This window comes from Dicentrarchus labrax, unplaced genomic scaffold (genome assembly GCF_905237075.1).
Source record: "Dicentrarchus labrax unplaced genomic scaffold, dlabrax2021, whole genome shotgun sequence".
NCBI classification, from domain to species: domain Eukaryota; kingdom Metazoa; phylum Chordata; class Actinopteri; family Moronidae; genus Dicentrarchus; species Dicentrarchus labrax.
The window spans coordinates 6,662,316-6,684,714 of NW_026136714.1; the positions used below are offsets into that span (position 1 = coordinate 6,662,316).

At 41.5% G+C, this 22,399-nt stretch overlaps 1 protein-coding gene across 5 annotated transcripts in view; it reads left to right on the plus strand.

Moving 5' to 3' along the window:
* Window positions 1-22,399, plus strand: part of LOC127376653 (uncharacterized) — a 289,241-nt gene that overhangs the window by 104,874 nt on the left and 161,968 nt on the right. For all 5 annotated transcript variants that reach the window (XM_051423750.1, XM_051423751.1, XM_051423754.1 and 2 more), the window contains 2 exons: window positions 1,550-1,674; window positions 2,702-2,845. In XM_051423750.1, coding sequence (XP_051279710.1) covers window positions 1,550-1,674; window positions 2,702-2,845 — 269 coding nt within the window. The remainder of the gene's footprint in view (window positions 1-1,549; window positions 1,675-2,701; window positions 2,846-22,399) is intronic.

Below are 22,399 nucleotides of genomic sequence, written 5' to 3' on the forward strand. Positions count from 1 at the left end.
TGTCAGGAATCTCCTAGGCTATTGGGCTCTCCTGGGGCCCTGTTTCACACACCAAATTGATGTCTCCGACTGGAAATGACACTTTCAGCAGGATTTGCCATTCTAAACCACCTCAAACCCATGTGATCTCACCCATTCACTCTCAGAGGGATTGCCTTGAAATGCACCATAGCTTCAAAAGCCAATGAGCATAGCATTCTTGAATGAAAAGCTGATACATATCCTATCAGGGAAAAAAGAGAAGATATTCTAAAATGCTGGCAATGTAAAACAGTATTTTTGCTCTGAAAAAAGACCAACAGTCCCATGAATACGAAGGTATTGCCGGGGGGGGGGAATGCAATGGAGGACAAAAGGGAGTGAAACTAAAAGTAATCAATAACCACATGAATTTTCATGTGTAGGTGCTTGTCCACCATTTGCTTTATCTTGTTAATATCTGTCTCGGTCTGTCCGTCAGACCCAGGTGCTATGATTTATACATACTATTTTGGTCTCACCATCTTTTTCTAACGCTCCATTTAAAGGAGAACCACAGCGACCATGTTGCTTTGCTTAAGGAGTAGTTATGATATAATTTGACACCGGAGTAGAAGGAAAAGGGAAAAGGTGTGACCAAGAATCCCTCCCTTGACTTATTTTCATCCCCAAGTCTTTTCTGGGCTGCACGTTTCTCCTAGGGGGCTCTACAGACTAGCATAATGGATAAGGGCAAGGGTGTGAAAGGAGCACCTTAAGGCTCCTCATTCAACTCTCCCAATCTCTCCTGCACACACTCTTGAGCTGTGAAGGCCTTCTTTCTTTGCCCTGCTAGCATGGGAGCCCTGTAATAGGCTCTAATTGATAGGGAGGTGTTGGGGTCTTTCTGTATGGGCTGAAGGGATGAGAGTAAGAGAGAGAGAAAGAGGGAGAGAGAGAGAGGATTACATGCAAGCATGTAGGGTGGAGCGGGGGAGGAGGAGAGGCTGTGGAGTGGTCTAGGCCCCGTTCGTAATGAGTCATTAATTTCCTAGCGGTTTTGTGGCGGTTGGCTCATTACTGGTCTGCAGAGGAGCAGGAACAAAGCTCTGGGTAGGTAGGAGGTGAGCTTAAATAGTTGGGGCTCAACACTTCCCAACAAAAGGAGGAAGAGAACGTTGAATGGCACTTGGAACAGAAGCAGTAAAAAGTGGCAGATGCAAATTGCGGGAGAGCAAGTCTTCCTTCAAGCACTTTTCGCTTTTTATTTTGTCAGACTGCAGCCTGAGAGTCTAATTAGTTAGTGAGGTGTTTCACTTCTGATAGGGCTGTGTCTCGTTATTATCACAAAGAGGATTCGTAGAAATGGGAGAAAACGCATATGTTCCACAGTCCCCAGTGGAAGCTGCTCACTGCAATAGTTTAATTGATTTGATTATTTATTTTACCCTATAGAAATTGAAAGATGTGCAATATTTTCATGTTATGAAGTGATGTTGTATATAGTTCAAAATATGATGAAACAGTATGATGATGATGCCGCAGGTAATTAATTATGTTTTTAATTATGTGTTTACTCTTCTCCCCACAGGCAGAATGATTATGGACAAATTGGCAGTGGTTCAAATGAAAATGTGGTCGTCCCTCGCTTTGTGGAGTGTGTGGACCACGTGTCGAAGGTCACCTGTGGGGCAAACCATAATCTTGCACTGACAGGTACAGTAATGCACTGTGCAGGCCTGCTATGATACACATAGATAATGATTAAAATATTTGCCTCTTAAAAATGCAGACATTTGTAATTGTCCCCATGTATACAGTGTATATGCCCTGTACCAGTTAATTAATAAAGAAGTTGATCCTATCATTGATCCTTCCACTATTATGCTACATTTTATATTTTTGTAAAACGCACCAGCCAAATCAGCTGGACAGTATCTTTAAGAAATGGAGCTGACGTCACTTGTCATGAGCTGTTACTGTGTGCTTCAAAGTTCACCTGTTTTACTCAATTTTATGCGAATATCAGAGCCCTCAAGCCCTTGATCGGCACATCACCTGAGAGAGAGACAAGAGGGAGAGAGAGAGAGTTAGCGAGAATATGGCCCTGGCTCCTGATCCATAACAGTCATTGCCTGTTACATACATTTCAGAATTCATTCAGGCTATGAAGATAATCGAGGTAGTCGACAGTTTCCCCTGCAGCCCAATGGATTTATGATAGCACTGTCAAGAAAATGAGGCGAAATGACACAGTAGCTGACTTTAGCTGCAAATAATGTGATAGGCCGTACAGTGGTGCAGCAGCAGCTGCTGTCATTGCAGGTAATAGGCTATAAAGAAGCCTGATAGCAATACCTGTCATTTCTTAATGGCTGACTTCACTGAAGAGCTTTTGTGGCCTTTAACATGAAGATAATGGAAGATACAACAAATTTTACAGCTTTTGCGTTGCATCCATAATTTATCACCAGAGGCCCCATGCAGCAGCACAACAAGGACAACATGCTCCTAGAGGCGTGCTGTAGAGAGATGCAAGATGAGCTGCAGGGGGTTAGAGGTCCCTGTTATACTTTGCAATTAATAGAGGAACAGCTCATGGTCCAAAACATCTTCTATCAGTTGATACTATTATATAGCTATTTGTTTGCAAATAAGGTTTTGTAAAAAATAATGTAATTCAAACAGTATTTCACTTATTATATTTAATTAATTACTTGATTACTTACTACTTCATATACAGGTGACGGCAGGTTGTTTCAGTGGGGCTGTGGACGGGCATGTGGGAACATAAGGAGGAATATCCTGTTCCCAGAGGAAGTGACGGGACCAAGCTCTGCGGTGAGAGACATTGCTGGAGGATGTTGGCATAGCCTGCTTCTAACAGGTTAGTCTCTGCATGGTTGAAACCTATTAGTATAGCACAATGTAATACAGGCTTTTACTAAATCCAGCAGTACCTTCTGCCTGCATTTTTCCGTTCATAGTACATGCAAACATGGAGTGCATGCTTACATGCGCTGTACACGCAGACATGTCCGCGACCTTAACATAAAGTATGCGTAAATCCTTGGTGTGTGTCTTGGCCCTCACACAGGCGTGAGCTTTTAGCTGTGGTGTCCATCTATCCACATCATTCATTAAGAGCTCTCTCAGGGCTAGTGCGGCTACATAAACACAGAGGTTGAGGCCACGGCTGCTCTTTCACCTCACTGCGGAGAACTTCAAAGTCACTTCTCCTCACAGAGCAGATGAATGCTCCCTGTCTGCCTGGCTGATGTATTGGCCCCAGTTGCTGTCTTCTTACTGTAGTATAGCTTTGACTGAGGCCCCATCGTGGAGCCAGAGCGGGGCCATTTGTTAGTTTTAGCTGTATCTCCAAGACCTGGCTTTAATTCTGAAGGGAGGACATTAATCCTTTTAATACAACACTTTGTAGAGTCGTTTTCCTGTGTTGCTAATGCTGTCTATTATTAACCCCATTAAAAGTGTAATACAATTTAAGTAGAGTGCTAAAAGTGGATCATTTGTTGCTCCGTTCTGTTTGAATTAATTCTCAATTTATGATCTAAATGATTAAACTATAGGAGTCACAGCACTAAATGAGATTCTTAAACGGCCAGGCATACATTTACACATATTAATACAAACATTTATGAGCACACAATCACACAGACATGTCAAAGTGTACAGACACACACACAAAGCTGCTGTGTGTTGCATTTGCTCTTCTAAATCCTGTAATGTCCCCAGTTTGATCCCTAGCTCCATTCTGTCATGAGGGAACAGAAATATCCATCTTCAATCAGGCCTTAATGAATAGCCTGATGAGTGTCGGGCAGAACTGAATTACCAGTTAGATTTGAAGAGTGTGAGAGTGTGTGTGCGTGTGTGTGTGTGTGTTTGAGAGAGTGAAATGGGCGGGGGGTAGTTGGAGGGTCAGTAGAACAGGACACATGTAGAAATTAATTCTCTCCAAGTTCAAAAAAGAAATTGGCTAATTCTGTCACATGAGCCTCATGGAATCGCCTTATCTATTGGTATGAGTCCTCATTTATTAGGGTCAAACTGCGGAGGGATGCACAAGGGATAGAAAAGAGAGGTTAGGGAGAGCAAGTCGTAGTGATGGAGGGTGAGATTTGAAAATTGCAAAGAAAAGGAGAGAAAAGAGTAGAAAAAAGATAGCGAGATGGAAAAGATGGAGCAAAAAGAGAGCAAGAGAGTCAGTGGTATGAGAGACAGCTTGCCTGGGCCGGAGCATATTGAGGGCAGCAGGTGGAAGAGTGGCACAGTTAATTAAAACGCCTGTCTTAATGTCTCAGCCCGTCACTCCAGGGAGAGAGGGAGATAGAGAGAGAAAGAGAGAGAGTTGCCAGGCTTGATCTGGGCTGCACCCAACCAGCCATCAAGACAGCAAAACCAACCATCCAGCCAACCCACCAGGCCACATGTCAGACAAGCCCTGACACTATGCCCTTCACCCCCATCATCCTTTGCAACGCACAGAGACACACACGTCACACATGTGCACAGACACACGCACGTTCGCTTTTTCCTGTCCACGTACCCATGCACCTATCCAAATGGCCACCATAATCTAATGCAGACCTCTTTAGAAAAGCCCCTTCTCTAAAAAAAGAACAAAAACACACTTCTGATGTTACCGTTTTGCTCAGCAGCATCTGTAGCATGCCTCTAGACTTCCAGCCTTGCAGCGTAATCTGTCTGCTTTTAATAATTCATAGAAAGCACAGGCTGTGCACTATGTAGTGAATGCTGAGGGTAATGGGAATGTTGTGATATTTCTATCATGGCCTGTCTGGAGCAGCAAGCGAATCAAACCATTAAAGATCTGATAAGCAGTCTGTTCAGTGTCATAACAGCATTGGCTGTCATCACTGCCTTAGGTGGACAGGTTAACAAATCCATTCTGCTCTGTATGCTACAGTCAAATGCAAAAGCAAATGGTGATACCTGACAGAGATACTCTGCTACGTTGACACAAAGTTTCAACTCACACCAAATCATTGAAGACACAGGTACACGTGAGTCTAATGTCATGTTTGACAATCCTGAGAACACCGCTATACTGCACTAAAACTATACTTGATATATAGTGTTGACAGTGAATTTTATTAGACGTGAATGAAAATTTATTTAAAGAGAAAAGGGGCAAACAAAGAGTGGGCATCCATCCATGTGTGAGGTGGGTCTAGAGTTGCACGTCGTGTTGTTTGACTAATGTTTTATCAGGCTTTGCTGTATCACAGCGGATTGCTTTGTCAATAACTAGCCTGGTGCCTCAGTGAGCATGAATCTGAGATTGTCAGGCTGAGTGACAGGCTGGAGATGGCAGATAATTCAAAGAAATTGGAAGTGTGAAATCTTTAAGGGCCACTTCTTAACACAGCAAATGCCAGGGTATCTTTCCATCAGCTGCTGCTCTCACAAGCCACCGCATTGTTAATGGTGGCCTGTCTGTCCATCAAGACCGCTTCAGGAGGGATTTAGACCTGTTTGGCGCCTTATCTCTCTGACTGCCTCCCACTAACCTGACCACTGCACAGGCCTTGAGTGCTCTCTCTGTGTGTGTGTGTGTGTGTGTGTGTGTGTGTGTGTGTGTGTGTGTGTGTGTGTGTGAGTGTGTGTGTGTGTGTTCCATGTGGCCAATGATGATCATAAATCTACCTCCAGAGCAATATACTTTTTCTTTTCTTTCGCTTATTTATAGATACTGATTTATTTGATTATCTCCCCGACAGTGTATTGGTATATCCATCCATTGTTACACAATCAGGAGCCAAATGTAATAGTGCTTGTAGCACTTGTTAATTTAGCTGTCAACACTACTGATTGACCTTAGATTGTAGCAGTAGGAGCTCTTTGTCCTGGTGAATGGGTTTCTGTTTCTGCTGCTGTGTTTCTGGGCGGATGCAGAAAAGCCAGTGTCTGCTTTCAGTTTTGTGCAAAAACATTGTTCTGAGCCAGAGACTCAAAATGTCAGTCACTGATAGGGGTTAACTGTTTTCATATGAGTCACAGCTTAACATATACATATTTTTAGTTAATTTGTTAATAACAGTTAAATGTTAACCTTAAAACTTCATGAAATTGTTGTAATGTAGCTCAAAATGTGCTGCTGTCCACAGAAATCCACTCAAACATGCAAAGTGTGAAGAGGAGGCAATGGAATCAATGTCCTCTATGAATATACATTTCATTAATAAGTTGAGATCTGGGCCATTTGAATACCCAAAATTAACCTAAAAGTAATTTGAAATATAAGTTAATTATTAGTTTCATAATGAGGTTTATGATTAAGAAGTTAATAAAAGAAACAAAAAGTCCAGTTTTGTGCTAGAAAATAAAACCGAGAATTCACACAGGAGTAAAAAGGAAAAGAAAAGATGTGTGTGTATGTGCACGCTGATATTCATTCATCTCACCAGAACTGCCCCTGCTCCATTGAAAGTCAAGTATTCCGATTTTGAATAGTGACCTCCTGACCTAGCTGCTCTATCTGTTTTTCTTTACTCATTTACTAACTTATTCTCTCATACTAACTTGCACTCACACAGTTACTCACTGAAAACTGTTAAGGGTAAAAAGTGTAGGTCAAAGGCAGATGAGGACAGAGAGAAATAAGAGGAGGAAAGACAGCAGGGCATAAAATGGATCCTCCACATCTGCTAATCCAAAAAAAGCTTAGGCTCTGTCCTCTGTTTGTATGTACAGAGAAATAATGAGAGAAAATAGACAGAGAAGGGAGGGGGACTAGAGTGAAGGGCTCAGAGAGAGAAAAAGAAATAAACAAAGAGAAAAAGAAAGAAATATGTCCCCTATTTTCCCCTTGTAGTGGTCTCAATTCCCTGCCAGAGCTCCCTGTCACAGGGAGGTAGTTCCCAGGCCGACACATCTCAAGCTGTTCAAACATCCATTAGGATGTTTTGTTTCATACACTCTACAAATACAGCAAGACGAGAGTGAAACGGGCAAATGATGAGAGGGAAATTGAGGAAGAAAGAAAAGAGACAGAAAGCCAGAGAAGAGAGGATGAAGAGGGGAGTAAGTTGATGGGAACAGCAGAGAAAGGAGAAGAGGAAATTTATCAAGAAACTCGTGTGATATTTAATGATCCTTGTATGTGGAGAGGGAAGACCACACCAGCTCGTTCTCCTCCGCCAAATACCGATCCCCTAACTTAATTTCCTGCTCAATTGCTGTTCTATAGTGCATAGTACAGTGATACAGGCTGGCAATATAGAAAACAGATTGCCTGTGCGGCGAAGTGGATAAGGCTGAGGCTTGTGCTGCTGGAGACCTGCAGTCTCCAGGGGGGTCTTGTCGGTGGGCTTCACAAAACCAACAAAGCCCATCTTTCCCTGCGACTGGCAGCAGCTGGCAGGTAGATCTTCAAGCACTGGAGGTGGGGAAGTGGTTCTGTGGGTGTGGTGTGTGTGTGAGTGTGTGTTTTTCTACAGTGTGTGTATGTGGTGCAGGGAGTCTTGCTATTCTTTGTAGTGGAGAGTTCCACAGTCTTCCATCTTGTGTTTGCTCATGTGCTATGACGCCAATCCACTCAAAAATGTAGGCCTGCATGGACAGCAACCATCAATCAGTGCACAGAACAGTGTGCAACTTACAGCTACAGTGTTTTCCCAGAGACACACACACACACACACACACACACACACACACACACACACACACACACACACACCTTCCATCAGTAATACATACATACAGTACACATGCCTGTTACTGTGTGAGATGCCTTGACAAACCGTATTAGAATTTTTTGCTCATTTTTTCCTGCCATACAGACCGACATTGTTTTTGACATCCAATGTGTACTGAAATCCAGCAGCATGCACAAACACAGGTTTGCATGTCCAGTCCACATATACACATTAACAAATGCAAAACACAACCACCTGAAATATAGGACGGCAATTACTCGCGTTCTTTAATTATAGGTCTAGTGTGTTGCATTTAGGAGGATTTATTGGCAGAAATGGAATATAATATTCATAGGTAGGTTTTCATTGGGGTATAATCACTTGAATATAAGAATTATTATGTTTTTGTTACCTTAGAACTAGACGTTTTTTATGTACAGACGGCGTGCGTCGCCTTTCATGGAGGCCGCGATGTTGAACTGCTATGTTTCTACCATAGCCCAGAGGGGCCAGACCAAGCACTGGCTCTAGATAGGGTTGTTCATATTTTTTAATGTGTTTCAAGGCCACTGTAGTTTCTTCTTCGGAAGGGGAGGGTGAAGCGACAGAGTTGCGATTTGCAATTACACCACTAGATGCCACTAAATCCTACACACTGCACCTTCAAATCCTAGTGGATGACTTACAAATTTTAAATATTTTTGTAAAATCTTGGTTTTTCCAGATTAAATGCTCTGTAAAGTAAGAATCTTCAATGTGTTTGTATAGGAAAACGTTTATTCTTACAGTACAGTGATTGACATACATTCCTTTTCTGCTTGAACCTACATTAAGTCATAACGTGTTGTCATGAGGTTGTTTTGCTGCCTGACATAAAGTAGGCCAGTATAGTGAAGTCTTATCATGTCTACCTGGAGTACTGATGTTACTTGTATCCCAATTCTTTTGGAGTTGTTAATTCATGCAGGAAGTGTCACTAACCTAGTTGCCATTGGGTTTTGCACTAATGTTAGCAGTGTGAACCTCCTCTGACCTCTAAAAATGACAGGGTTTTGTTGCGTAACAGCCTTGTGTAATGAACTTCCTCCCAGGAGATGTCATTAAGGACGGGAATGTTTGTCTTCCGCTTGCACCAAAATGAATATTCAGCTATTATCGCTGCACAGCATTCAGATCTGATATGAGTATTGGGTTTCAGCTTGTACAGAAGAGAGACAGAAACCCATTCCAGATGGGTTTTATTTACTGTCTCTCTGTCTCTATGATCAGCCACTGGTTTTCCTAATTTATCACATCTAACTGGGTTTTGCAGCGTGAAGACAGTTAAAGCCATTTCTCTGTCTTCCTAGACATAGTTTTATCTGGCATACATCATTCAGTCTCTCCCCCCCAGTCTTTCTCTTACCCAGATTTACGTATTTGTTTTAACTAATGTCCTGTTGTAGGCCACTAAAGATCTGTAATAACACTGCTAGGGTTTCTGCAAGGTGACCACGCCAAGAACCACAGAAACGTGGATGGGATAGAGCTGTCAGAAGGCTTTCCATCACACACAGGGATCACATTTGAGCAAAGGTTTTCCTTGATAAATGAACCCAATTGGTCAGCTTATCGGCTAGATCAACACTGTATGCCTTTCATGGCTTGTCTACTTTTCCCATGTAGGAGGCCCTGTAGAGGGGGAGTGCACTGTGTGTATGTGTGTGATATGTGTGAGCGAGAAAGAGTGCCATAGAAACAAGGGAAAAAGGGACAGAGCAAAATATGTCATCATGATTATTTGAATCCCCTTGTTTATTGAACATGACTGAATCCAAAGTTGATCCTTTACATTCCAAAAATATTCACATGAACAGGAAGGAAGGGAAGGGAGCTCTCTGTCCTTGTGGGGGGGCGCCATACACAATCCGATGCCTTGATTACCAATTCCCTTCTCAGTATCATCATCCTAATAGTAAATATAACTACAGGAAGTAATGATTTCTGCTCCAAATTATGTGGATGTTTACACTGCTCGTCGACTGAGCAATATATTTCTGATCAAAGATAAACTGTACTAAAGGAAAATAGAAGTTGCATTAGTTCAACAGTGGGAAAGAGGAAATGGTGAGTCCCAGCAGACCGATGTACCTTGTAAAGCAAACACCCCCCCCCTTCTTGCTACACCAAAGGAGTCACTGCCAAGATGGCTGCTTGAGCTCCAGGCCTGCAGGGCTTGACCCTGCGCATGTTGCCAGACACCATTTCTCTAAATCCAACCTCAAAATGAATCTTCAGGCCCTGGCATAATTCCTCATCCTCTCTTCCTGTCCTCCTCACAACATCTCTCTCTGTCTCCGTGATTCACTTCTCTTTTATTTTTCCAATGTGGGCCACGGGGAGGATGGTGTGGGGTGCCTCATCTTTCAAATTCCTGTGAGTTTAAGGTGGTAAGACTTGTTTTCTAGGATGAGTGTTTCATGGAGCTGGGTGTCTGGGGCTCCTCCCTACAGGTTTATCATGTTGGCAACCATGGATGGCTCCTTTTTAAGGTTGTCGTGAGTTGTCCTCCCCTGAGTCTGGACCTCTTAAAAATAGTGGCATGAATCCTTGGCAAACACTGTTCGCAAATAGAGCAATTAACATAGAATGTCAAGTTTAATTGAAGGGCTTATAGTGAGTGTTTTTATGTACTTCTGACCTCATACTGAACTATGCTGTAAATGAAACAACGCATGATCACATCATATTTTATTTAATGGAAAGCTATGATGAAATTTGGGCTAAAAGAGAACACAGGAATTTTGCAAGCTGCTCTGTATAAAATGGAAAGTAATATATTGTGTTTTCAATGGGATTGGCACATATCGCAAAAATGTAAAGCCATGTTTTATTTAGCTGAAGCAGTTTATTGTTTGCATATCTTAAAGCCAAATGTGGGATCAGCTGTATCCAACTTTAATTGCTTGTGTTGAATATATAGCTTATGAGTTTAGAAAGTCATTTCAGTTGACAAGTTCCCATAATAACCACTGATTTATTGTTTTAGAAAAGTGAAATAATAGGTTTTCTGTCTTAGGCCAATCACTGAGAGGTTTTATTGGATTTTTCCACTTCTGTAATAACTTTGCATTATTTTGGTTTCACATAACCGTATATACTACTAAGTTGTTCTCGTGGTCTTCATTTCCAGCATTCATAAGGCAAACAAAAAATATTTTCCATTCCTGTTAGTCACATTATACTGACAGATCCCTGGGCCAGGCTAGTGTTAACTACTGTAACTTGGACTTTTGAGTGTTCGATGCAGTTTTCCCTTTCCACTGTAGTCTATGTTGGGAATAAAGTCTTGTTTTTTTCTTTTTTCCTTAAAACCTTTTCTTTCCTTTTCTATTTTTCCTTCGTGGTGGCATGTAAGGGCTCACGAGGAGAGTTTTAAAATTAAAAGCTTGAACTTCAACCACTAGAGGTTATGCTTATTCTTTATTTGTTCCTTTCTCCAAGCTACCCCCCCTCCTTTCTTCACCACTGAGTCGAACCACCCACTAAGTCTAAGGTCACCAGCTAGCCAAGGCGAAGTCTGTTCGGCGGAGCTGCAGCAAACTTGGCAAAGTCCTGGTGCGACTCCCTGCTGCTCCATGGGACATACCAGCTCCTTTGCCAAGTCAAATAACACATTTAGTGAATTGAAAGTAAGATTTAAGTGGGGCAGCACAATGCGGCCAACCCTCTCATCTCTGAGCCGGCCCTTCTCTTTGTGTGCTAGAGTGTGAAAACCGCTCTTGTTCTCAGGGACTTAATCTTTTTTTTTTCTTGCTGATTATTTGGAAACAGGTCAGTTGGGTGTGGAGGCTATAACTCCACCCATAATTTTTTTGCTCATAACTTCACATTCATTGCTCAATTTTATTCCTCTTCTCCTCTCAGTCTGTTTCTTTACCTCCCTCCTCTTTTTTTTAACCAGCCCTCTTTTCTTCTCCCTGTGTGTATAACATTTTTCAAAGAATTCAGTGGCCAAGTTCAGGCCCTTGAAGTAATTGGCTTTGAATCAAGACCCTGTTTTCATTCTTGTTTTTTCTCTTTTATTTCTCCTCCTTCTCACAAGTATTGTACTCCTTAGTTCACTTTTCACCTTTTTGTTTTTTTACTTTAACATTACAAACACAAACATGCAGGCTTATTTTGTGTTGTACTATTTTTCTCTTATTCACCATCTGGTGGAAAACAAAATGACAAAAGACTTAACAGGTGTAATTGATTTCTGTGCCTCGACTGATGTATCCATCATAAAATTACATAATTGAAATGTATATATATAGTTAGCTCTATGAATTTTACACTCTTTTGAAAAGACAGTGCCATAAATTTGCACAACAGGGTTGTATTAAATTCAAACAACATTTGGCAATGAGTTGAATAATGTCTTCCCTATAGATACAGTCTCCATCCAAGGGCTTTAAGCATTCATTTTATTCATAGATTTGGGTGTTTTGGGGGATTTTGAGGATAGAAAAAAAGAAATGTGAAAATTACAAATTGACTCATTGATGAGTATACCTCTGTCTCACTGTCTTTCTTCCTCTGTACTCTGCCTGACATGTATGAGGCTTAAGAAAGCAAGGCTGCTTGACACACTGGTTGTCTTCAGGCAAGATTATATAAACATCCTAAAAAGACCAGGACAGGCTAAATATTGATCCATGACTGACACAAACACAATATTCAATAATTGATCTGATGTAAATGTTATTCTGCGAACCAGGGGTTCGGAGCAAAACATTTATTAGAGGTAAAACATGTTAACCAACTGTATTTGATGCTATTCATTTGTGCAGAAAAATAAATCATCTGGAAGGATTGCTGTGTATATGGCTAATGAACAGAAAAGTGACGCAAGAGGATGTACCTGTCAGCCTTTGAACTTGTGCATCGCAAAATGTCTTAAAATCAAAGTTGAGGTGCACGATCATGTACATTCTATGCAAGAGGTGCGCGATGAGGTCACTTTTGGCGTGCCCACCCTTGCACTGGGGACTGAGCATAAACAAACTGACTTGCTACTCTCCTTTCCTAACATACTGTATTCTCCCCTTACTGTATGCAACAGAAATTGCACTCTACATTGCCGGTGAGGCCAACTTCTCGAAAACAGTTAGGAATTGATTACACCCTGCTTACTGTGGGTGGACAACACTAATTTATAAACACACCATTTATCTGTCATCATTCAGTATACAATTTCATTAATTACATCTGTTGCATATATCAAAATCACTTTCGCTGTAGAGGATTCTTGTTTTTGTGACAGTCAATCAGCCCCAGCAAGCAACGTCTTACTGCGCATCACTGTGATTTTGTAAGCGTTAACAAGGGATAAAAGTGTATAATTTCTTTGCTGTTGTGGAGTGTTGTTTGAATGTCACTGAATGGCAATAGTACAGTAGTACAGCCAGTGTGTTCAGGCATAGCAAATTGAGGCCATAGGCCAGAGGACTGTTGTAACACATTAGCTGCTGCCACAAAGAGGTCAAACTCAGCTGTATTAGCTGGATGTGTTTGTGGGGTCAGGTGCTTTGTGTGTGTGTGTGTGGTTGCACCTTGCTGCATGACTCTGTGCAGGCTAAGCAATGGGACAGAGGCTACTGACAGTTCTTGACCTCCCCAGGGTGTACAGCCAGTACAGCCATGGTTCAGAGTTCACTTGCTAATCTGTGCTAGACCTAGAGGAGAAGCCAGCTGTGGGCATGTTCCTCTGTACGATAAACAGAGGGGAGGAGTGTGGATGGAAAATAAACCAGAAAGGGTGAAATGGTTCAAAGTAGGGAGAATTATGATTATTCCATGAGCCATTTTTGTATACCCTTCAGGTGTTAGAAGCAGTAATGTTATAATCAAATTATACTGTACTATAAATGTAATGGTTTATCTTTTCTTGACTGAAATAGAATTAAAGGAAAATCCTCACTTAGATATTTACCTTTCATGGTAAATGCTATAATTCAGTGTTCAGTGTAGTGTTTTCTTGTGAGATTTTATGTGTTAATCTTAAATGTGGTGCTGTATCCTCCCTCCCTACACCTGCTACGTATACATCTGCTTTAGTCATTTAAAAAAAAAAAAAATTCTTACAAAAGTTGAGTATTCCGGTAGTTACTGACTAACTGGGGATAATATGATATTGATTGAGGGTAGTGTATTGAGGCACAAAGTATAATCTTTAACAAACGTCATTTCAAGATGGTTTGTCAGGAACTGAGCTTTTGCTTGTTCGGTTTGAGGAACTGATCCTAAAATATGACACCGGCTGTTGATATTTTAGACAGATGTTTTCCTTAACCTCACTGTGACTGCGATGGAAACACCTTGGCATCATGTCATCTACATTTGACATTTAAGGCACTTTTCTGTAGTTGTATTATTAAAGTGATTTTAGATGGGCAATTTCAAGCAATTCACAAAAGGCAGGACATTTGAGGGAGCATTGAAAGTTTAAAGGTAAGGATAGAAAGGGAAGAAGGAAAAGAACAAGTATAGAGAGCAAGAGGAAAGGAGAGTGTCAGAATGAAGAGGAAAGGAGTGGTTTTGTGGAAAGGAGGTAAGGGATTGAGGGATCGGGAGGGCAGGCAGAATCAGCAGGCAGTACTCAAAGTCCAGCTGGTCCTCGGCTCCCAGGGTCTACTTCAAGGACCTCTCTCTCTGTTTCTCTCGCTCTCATACACACACACCTACTACTGTACACCCACCCACCCACACACATACACACACGGTAACACTCTCCACCATTGCTCATTGTCTGGCTCCAATCTCTCTGTATCCTCACTCCCCACATCATCTCTACCCACCTTCCCCTTCTTTACTTTTGCTGTATCTGTCATTTTCACCCCCTCTCCATTTTTGATCCACTGGCTGACAATGATGAATTTCCCTCAGCTGTACAGGAGTTGGCAAAAAAAGTTTGCTCAGCAAAGTTTTGAAAGTAAAGCGAAGAGAGTGCTGCTTATGATATTAGTGCAAGTTCAACACGATACTTCGTAAGACAAAGTCATTTTTCCTCATTTAACATTGCTGATGTCTTTTGCAAAATAAGCTTTTCAAGGAAACCTGTTGTTTTCTTTTACTTCTTTGGTAATTTTTTTTTTATCACTCTGCTATTTTAGGTAATCCATAGGCCATTTCATATCCCCTGGCTTTGCGGTTATGATTTTAGCCGAGGTTCTTTTAATTGAAAGTTCACCTGATATAAAATATGCATAAATCAGAAGGATTAAGTTTCTTGATACCTTTATTCAGATGCTTCTGGTAATCGGTAATTCTTCATTACATTCGTCATTAAAAAAACAAAAGTTGGAACTAGTTGAGTCCCAGGATTCATTGTTTCATGCCATCAAGAGTACTGTACAATAATATATTTTAGGGTGTTTCAAGCACAATTTATATGTGTAACCATATTTGCTGCCTACAAGTTTTTGCTCAGACCTTTCCCAGCATCACAAAAGTGTTTTCTCACTCACACGTCATCTGCTTCTGCCTACATCATTGAGCCACACCATCACCCTATCATATAAATGCAAGCTACAACATAGTAGAGATTTGAAACACCTGGTTAATTGGCCTAAAGCTTGTACATACAGTAATTCAATTCCAAAACCTCTATTGGTTGCCCTCCTCCCCTTTTCTCCTCTCTTCCTCTCAACCTCGCTCCTTCTCTCCAGGATTATGCGCAGGTTACAGAGCTAGCACAGTGTGGATTAGCAGGGTCGCTCCTCCATGCTTGGTGCCTCTCTTAATGTGATTATGCATCATCAGGCTTGTTTACTGTTAGCTTGTTCATTGTTGAGACCTGACAAAAGTTCAGCCCCCTTCAACCCACTTACTGGTGCCCACGCCCACACACTCATACAGTGCTTAAGCTGTCAAACCCCCCTGCTTATACACTGACACACAAACAAACAAACTACACATAATATTCACACCAACAAAGTATAAGCAGTGGCATAAAAAATAAGCGCTGCTTTCTTTTGAAAGGCAATACAGTTTTTATTTCTTTGGATAATGAAATGTGCCAGAAGTTGAGTGAAAAACATACAGTAATGATCTGGACTGTAACTGTTATAAAAGGACCTATTTTTCATCTGAAGGATACCATTAGACACTAGCGATCAGGTGTCTGTATGTGTTCCCTTTAGCTAGAGTCCACTATAACCATCTTTAAGCGTCAAGCGCCGCCTTTCATTAGCCTAATGAAGCCATCAAGACAGCCTGTTTGTACAGAGCGTGGTCTAGCTCTGTCAGACTTCCCAGCTATGCACTCCATCAGTAGTGAATGAGCCTCTGTGTGGCCTGAGGGGGGTGTGACTTAGACTCGGTGTGTCATTAGCCATTGATGTTATTGGCTCATTATCTCCCAATTAGGCTGCTATCAGAGCTAGCTGGCGTTTTCATTACAACCGTAGACCTCCATGATCTAACAAAGACCAATGCCGCTGATTAAAGATGGTTTCAGCAATAACATGTAGTGTGAGGTCTTTGAACTCTCTGTGATATAGTTAGAGCTGAGGTGATATAACACAATGAAGCTGATTAGAGAGGGCATGTCTCTTATTGTGCCACTTACTGAGGTTAAGGCAGAGTAATACTGATTAATGCGTTCCTGGTAGCATGTTTTGTTAATAATGTACAGTCAATTATGAAACAGAATAATTGAGGATGGTTACAATTAAGCTTTCAAAAATACAATGGACATCAATTTAGATTTTATTTTAGTCTCCATCTATAAGTATAAGCACCCACTGGCCCTCCATTCACATCATTATATGCACATGTGCTGTATTTGTGCACACATTGTACCCATACACTGTACAACCGCTGAAGGACAAGTCGAAGTCTGAGTGTGTGTGTGTGTGTGTGTGTGTGTGTGTGTGTGTGTGTGTGTGTGTGTGTGTGTGTGTGTGTGTGTGTGTGTGTGTGTGTGTGTGTGTGTGTTATAGGACTAATCAGCTCTGTTAATCACCCAGGGTGGGTCAGCCTGTAAGGCAGGGACAAAAATCGCCTTTCCTCAGGTAAATCAGAACAAGGAAATAAAATCCTGCAAATTAAAGGCCTAGAAAAAGATTATAGTCACCATGTTTGTCCTTCACTTTGACCATGGAATCAGTGCCAGCTGGGCAATACGTCTCCCTCATGTTGTATTACTTTTTTAATTAATCTACCACAGACTCCTTAGAGTGATGAGATACATTAGAGTTGTCTGTTAAATGCAATCAATTATCTAGCTTTGTTGCTATACAATATGGAAGGTAATTGACATGTCTTTCTGTTGTATTTTTTGAGTAACTATAAGTGCATTTTGATTTAGAAATTTTGGTTTTAAGTTTGTGTCTTGTAATCAAGTGATCATAAAATAATTTTCTGTGCTGTAGGTGTGAACTTAATCTTTATTTTTATATTATTCCAGCCAATAAAATGAGGAAACAAACAAAATAATACAGTAGCTGTTTCATGAATGCTTGCGTGTGTGTATGTGTGTGTTTGTGTGTGTTCTTGGTGGCCTTGCCGGAGTGCTGCCTTTCTGCCTGTTTACCCGTTAGAGGGGTTAGTTCCTTGATCCGTGAGAACTCTGTAAGTGTCTGCCTGGTGATTAACTCCACATCGCAGCACAACGTCTTCCCCCTCACTTCATAAATGGGCTTTAATTGAGGGAGCTGGCTCCTTAGCAGGGAACCTCTTTCACTCTGTGTCGATTAAAACGTCATTTTACAGCCAAAAAAGAAACACGTTCCCAATCACTGCCCTTGAATTATTGTTCTGTAGCTCGAGGCTTGTATTTTAAAGTCACTGAATAATTGCAATCAGATTATTCTAATCAAGTGCTGGAACAGTAATTACAGGTTGCAGTCATTTAAGCTGCCCTGGAAGTCCCATACACACTGCTGGTGTGCATATTAAAAGTTTATGTCACAAGAGATAAATTTAATGAAGAGGATTGTAATCTTTCAGGTACTTTTAGATAGGTTTCACACGTGTTTGAGGAGAGCACAATCTAAATCTCAGCCATCGGAGTAGCTATGCCAAAGGCAGTTAAGGTGGATATTTTTCGTACCCTGCGCCATTCTCCTCCAGCCCCCTCAGTCCCCACAGCCAACCGAGCCCAGGCATTAGTACCAAACAGTTCTCCCAATAGGACTAGACGCGTTTCCTCCCACTCATCTCCCCCCACCGATAACCTCATCTGTGCCCAGGTCTGGATTTCATGTCAAGGCAAACGTTAGGTGACTTAGTGCTGTGCCAAGCTGTCAGAGAGGCATGAGAATTACAATCTGGAGGTCTGTGTGACAGTGGAACCGTCTCTCCTAATCCTGTTTACGCACATCCGCATCACCCTGTTCCAAAACAGAAACCTAAGTGTGTGTTTTTTGTCTGTGTGCATGTGTGTGCGCTTGCATGTGCATTCATATATGTGTGCTTGTTTTCATCAGTGTGAGTTTGTGTCTTTCTGACTACAGTATGTCTGTGGCTGTGTGTGTGTGTGTGAGTGTGTTTGTGTTGTGTGTGTGTGTGTGTGTGTGTGTGTGTGTGTGTGTGTGTGAGTCTCTCTATGTATTGTGTTGATGTGGAAGGTGTCGTACATGCTCTGAATGTATAATTCAATATGACTAATCATGGTGGTGGCTGCCAACCCAGCAGCACTGGCTGACAGACTGGGCCCGCAGCTAATTTGATAAGGTTACAATGCTCTTGAGCTGAGCTGAGATTCAGATTCAGCAGCAGTAGCAGCGCAGAAGCAGTAGTACAGAATTTTGCGCAGCTACCTGAGAAACGGTCCCAATTGACTACTTTGGGCTTCGGTCCACACTGAGCTACTCCACACCTAATCCCTATTCAGTTAGATTGGCTCCATAGGAAACATCTCCCTCTGTCTCCGACGCTAATCGCTAAAAGCATACAAAAATCGGGGGGGGGTTAAAAGAGGAATGGAATTTAACATGATAATAATCATCCACAAAACACAGTACCTGTGCCTTATGAAACCCCCGGGCTTACGGAAACCGGTCACAATGGCATTGATCGGCGTAACACAGAGCTTTGTAATGCATTACTTCCATGCATTGTGATAAAACAGGTCACATTTTAATCTCTTTACTGCCTGGATTTCGGTGTAATTCTCTAGCATGTTAGTAAATGTACTATCTGTTCAATTATAGTATAGGAGACAAAGTGGTTAAATTACATTGCATGTATGTTGAGAAGGTACTCTCTGATCATTTAACAAGCCCACATGTCTCCATACCTAGCAGTGTTTTTTCTCATCATCCTGTAATGGTGTGACAAAGTTTTGTCTGAGAGATGGGAGCTCCACCAGGGAGAAGCTACAGATAGGCTATAAGTAGGGCAATGTCGGTCGTTCAGGCAGATCAAACCACTTTGGTCCGATTGGGTCTGTGGAGTGGCGAAGCCTCTAGGGGCATTGAACAGGGCTTTCATACTCCAAGTCTTGTTAAAATGTTAATCAAGTTGACCAACGGGTATTTTTTGGGTGAGCAACACATAAGTTAATTTTAGATTGCAGTATTTCTAATTAGTAATGAAGATGATCAGGTTTTCTACTTTTTGATTTCACTGCCTTGGTATTCTGTGCACACGGAGTGCAACCAGGGCTTGTATCCAAAACTGCAAGGAAATACATGAGAGGGAGTACACATTGTAGTGCATTCAAAATAAGGTTTTCATTTTCATTTCCTAAAGCAGGCTATAAAAAGATTGCGTTTAGGAGCATTTACAACAGGGCTTTCCGGTATGAAGCCTAATTTTGTATATAACATACAATATATAGGACAAAGTGTTCACAAATTTGGATAGCAGTTGCTAGTTGCACATCCTGATAAAAAATCCCTGCCTTTCCTTAACATTTCAACCAAAAATTGGTCACCTTGATTCTCACATCCTGTCTTAGTTTTTAAAATGCAGCTCTCGCTGGAGATCATTGTCTTTACATTAGATATCTCATTATCAGGGAAAGATACTGGAGCGGGAAATCCTCTGTCAGAGGATTTGAACATACAAATCAGTCAGCAGCTAAAGTCAAATAAAAGGAAGAAGAAATGGCGAGAGAGCAAGAGGCAAGGGGTGTCAGCAAATGGTTAAGCTAAAACTGGCAGGTTATTACACTTTTTTTCCATTTCAAAGTCCAATATAAAATTTCTATTATAAGGACAATTAATTACCCCTGCAAAATGGCAAATGTGCATCCTTGTCAGGTGGAGTGTACTCTGATGGCCTTTCCTCAAACAGAGAATGTGAAGATTTGATCTCTTCTAATGGTTCTGCAGGAAAGGGTAATTACGGCATGGTCAAAGCTAATTTGCTTTCTGCCAGATGAACTGTTGTATTTTATTGCAGGCTGACATTTTAAAGTAATTATGGCACTGTTGACCCCAGACAATTTCAGTTGTAGCGTGGTCTTGGGTGATCCTCGCTCTCTGTCTTTCTCTCTCTGTCTTTCTCTCTCTCTCTCTCTCTCTGAATGGAAGTCAGAGGCGTAACAAGGTAATGACACGGACGGAGAGAGCCATATGGGGCTCCTCCATCCAGCTCGCAGCCTCAAACCTTCACATCATCATTACCCACCATGCATTTCACACGGACTTTGCATCCCGATAGAAATATATGCCACTGCCATGATGATGTGCGTGTGGGCATGTGTTTTCTTCCAAGTGTGTGCATGTAGGTCAAAGTACATGCTTATGTGTGTGTGGGTAATGTGTATTGTCCTTTCATCCCTGGGTTGCATTCATTGCCCATCCCATAGATCCATGTATCGATGAGGGTGTAATTATGTGCCTCAGTGATCATCTCTCTGTTTCTTTACTGCACAGGAATTAAGTAGGCAAAGGTCAGTGTGTGCTCCCTGAAAATTGCCTGCAGAAAATCATATGGCGATGAGAGCAATTATGGATTTTTCTCCCCCTCTCAGGACCCCTCCCTCTCCCTTGTACTCTTTTCTCAGTGTTTCTCCTTTTGTCGATGAACATTTGAGCAGATGTCAATCGATGTGTGCTTCTAGCAACCTCCGTATTTGTACTGCAGCAGCCCCCTAAATTATCTCTCCTGTACTCCCTAGTTATTTTGGAAATGCATGCACACACGGGTGTGCACACACGCACACGCACGCACACACACACACACACACACACACACACAGTGAAAGTGTTGCGAATGACTGAGAAACTACGCTAATGAAAACAATAGTAAAGAAAAGCTTCATTACCTCAGATTATGTGATGAATTGTACTGACAGCAGCATACAATATGTACTATATATAATGTACCCTTTCACCTGTTCTTTATTTTTTTTATTTTCACTGGCATTGATTTGTATAAACTAAATGAAAATGCTGCTTTTGTCTAACCGATGGTGTTGACATGTGGCTAATTTTAGTTAGCAACTTTAGTTAGCATCTGATGATTGACCCACTGAGTTATAAGATATTTCAATTTAGGAAGCATAATTATGTCTCTGCTTCTGATGGCAGAAAATTGAGCAGAGATTTAGCCACAAAGTTGGACATTACCGTGACAGTCCCCAAATATCAGAACCCTTGGAACAGCATAATCCCAGGTAACCTCGCCTGGTTTTCAGAACTTGCCACTGTATTCCATTTTCACAGAAAACGGCATAAGAGGGATGCTCTCTATCTATCTCGCTCAATCTATCTTTCCCCATCCTTGACTAACCATACTCCTCCATCCCCTAATATCATTCTGAATCTAATAAAGACTGACACTTGTGACACTTCAAACATGTCGCCACCAACAGCTCCTGCCTAACAAAAGAGCCCCCAGCGCTACACGTTTTAATGGCGGAGCAGAGCAGGCCGGTGCAGCCCGGCCCAGCAGGTGTCTCCCACACATCCTGGTACTGAGAAACACTCCCTCTCATTCAGCCTGTCACTGAACACAATGGCACAAAAAGCCCTCGCCTGACGTGCACACAATGGCCACCGTGCACAGACGGGGCCTATAGCTTTGTGATGGCCAGTGTCTTAGAAAAAATGTATGTGTAAACATGGAGTAGAGGCACTCTCGAATTGGCAGTATCGCTGTTGTAGAGGACATGATATGGATTAAGACGAGTTTCTTCTCAGGACTGTTTAGCATTGGGTTATTAGTAATTAAAATATGCATCATTATAATGTATGTCTACATTTTGTACCCTGGTTTGATATTACAAAATTAATCTTACACTTAATTGCAGACATGTTGCTGTATTTTAGTACACCACAGTGATACAGTGGGGGGTAAAGCCACCTAAATCAAATTGGGTCAGTCTGTCACCTTTTTAGGGAAAAGTGTAACTTTATGACTTAAGTTCATGTTTGTGAAACTAGTTAAAGACAAACTGGCAATATAATATAAATGTGGGTAAAATTTTGCCCTGTACGAGCCTGGTGTCCTGTCCAGGGTGTAAGTTGCCTTTTGTTAATATATGCTGCAAAAGGTTTCAGCTCCCTGTGACCCTGATCAAAAAGGTGGGGATATAAATTGTTGTATAGATGGAGGCATAAAATAAACAATCCTCAAAAAAAAAATCTGAACATAAAATGTCAGTAAGATCAGCAACTTGAGTCTATACTCAAGAGAAACTCTGTACCTGTACACCTGCTGTACTGATTGTAATCAGTAGGTTTACACCAACTATACTCTTTTATAAGAAGCTGAGCGTCCTACATATTTTGCTAGCACTTTCCCCTAACAGCATCTCGGCTCATCAGTTGAAGTTATGCCTA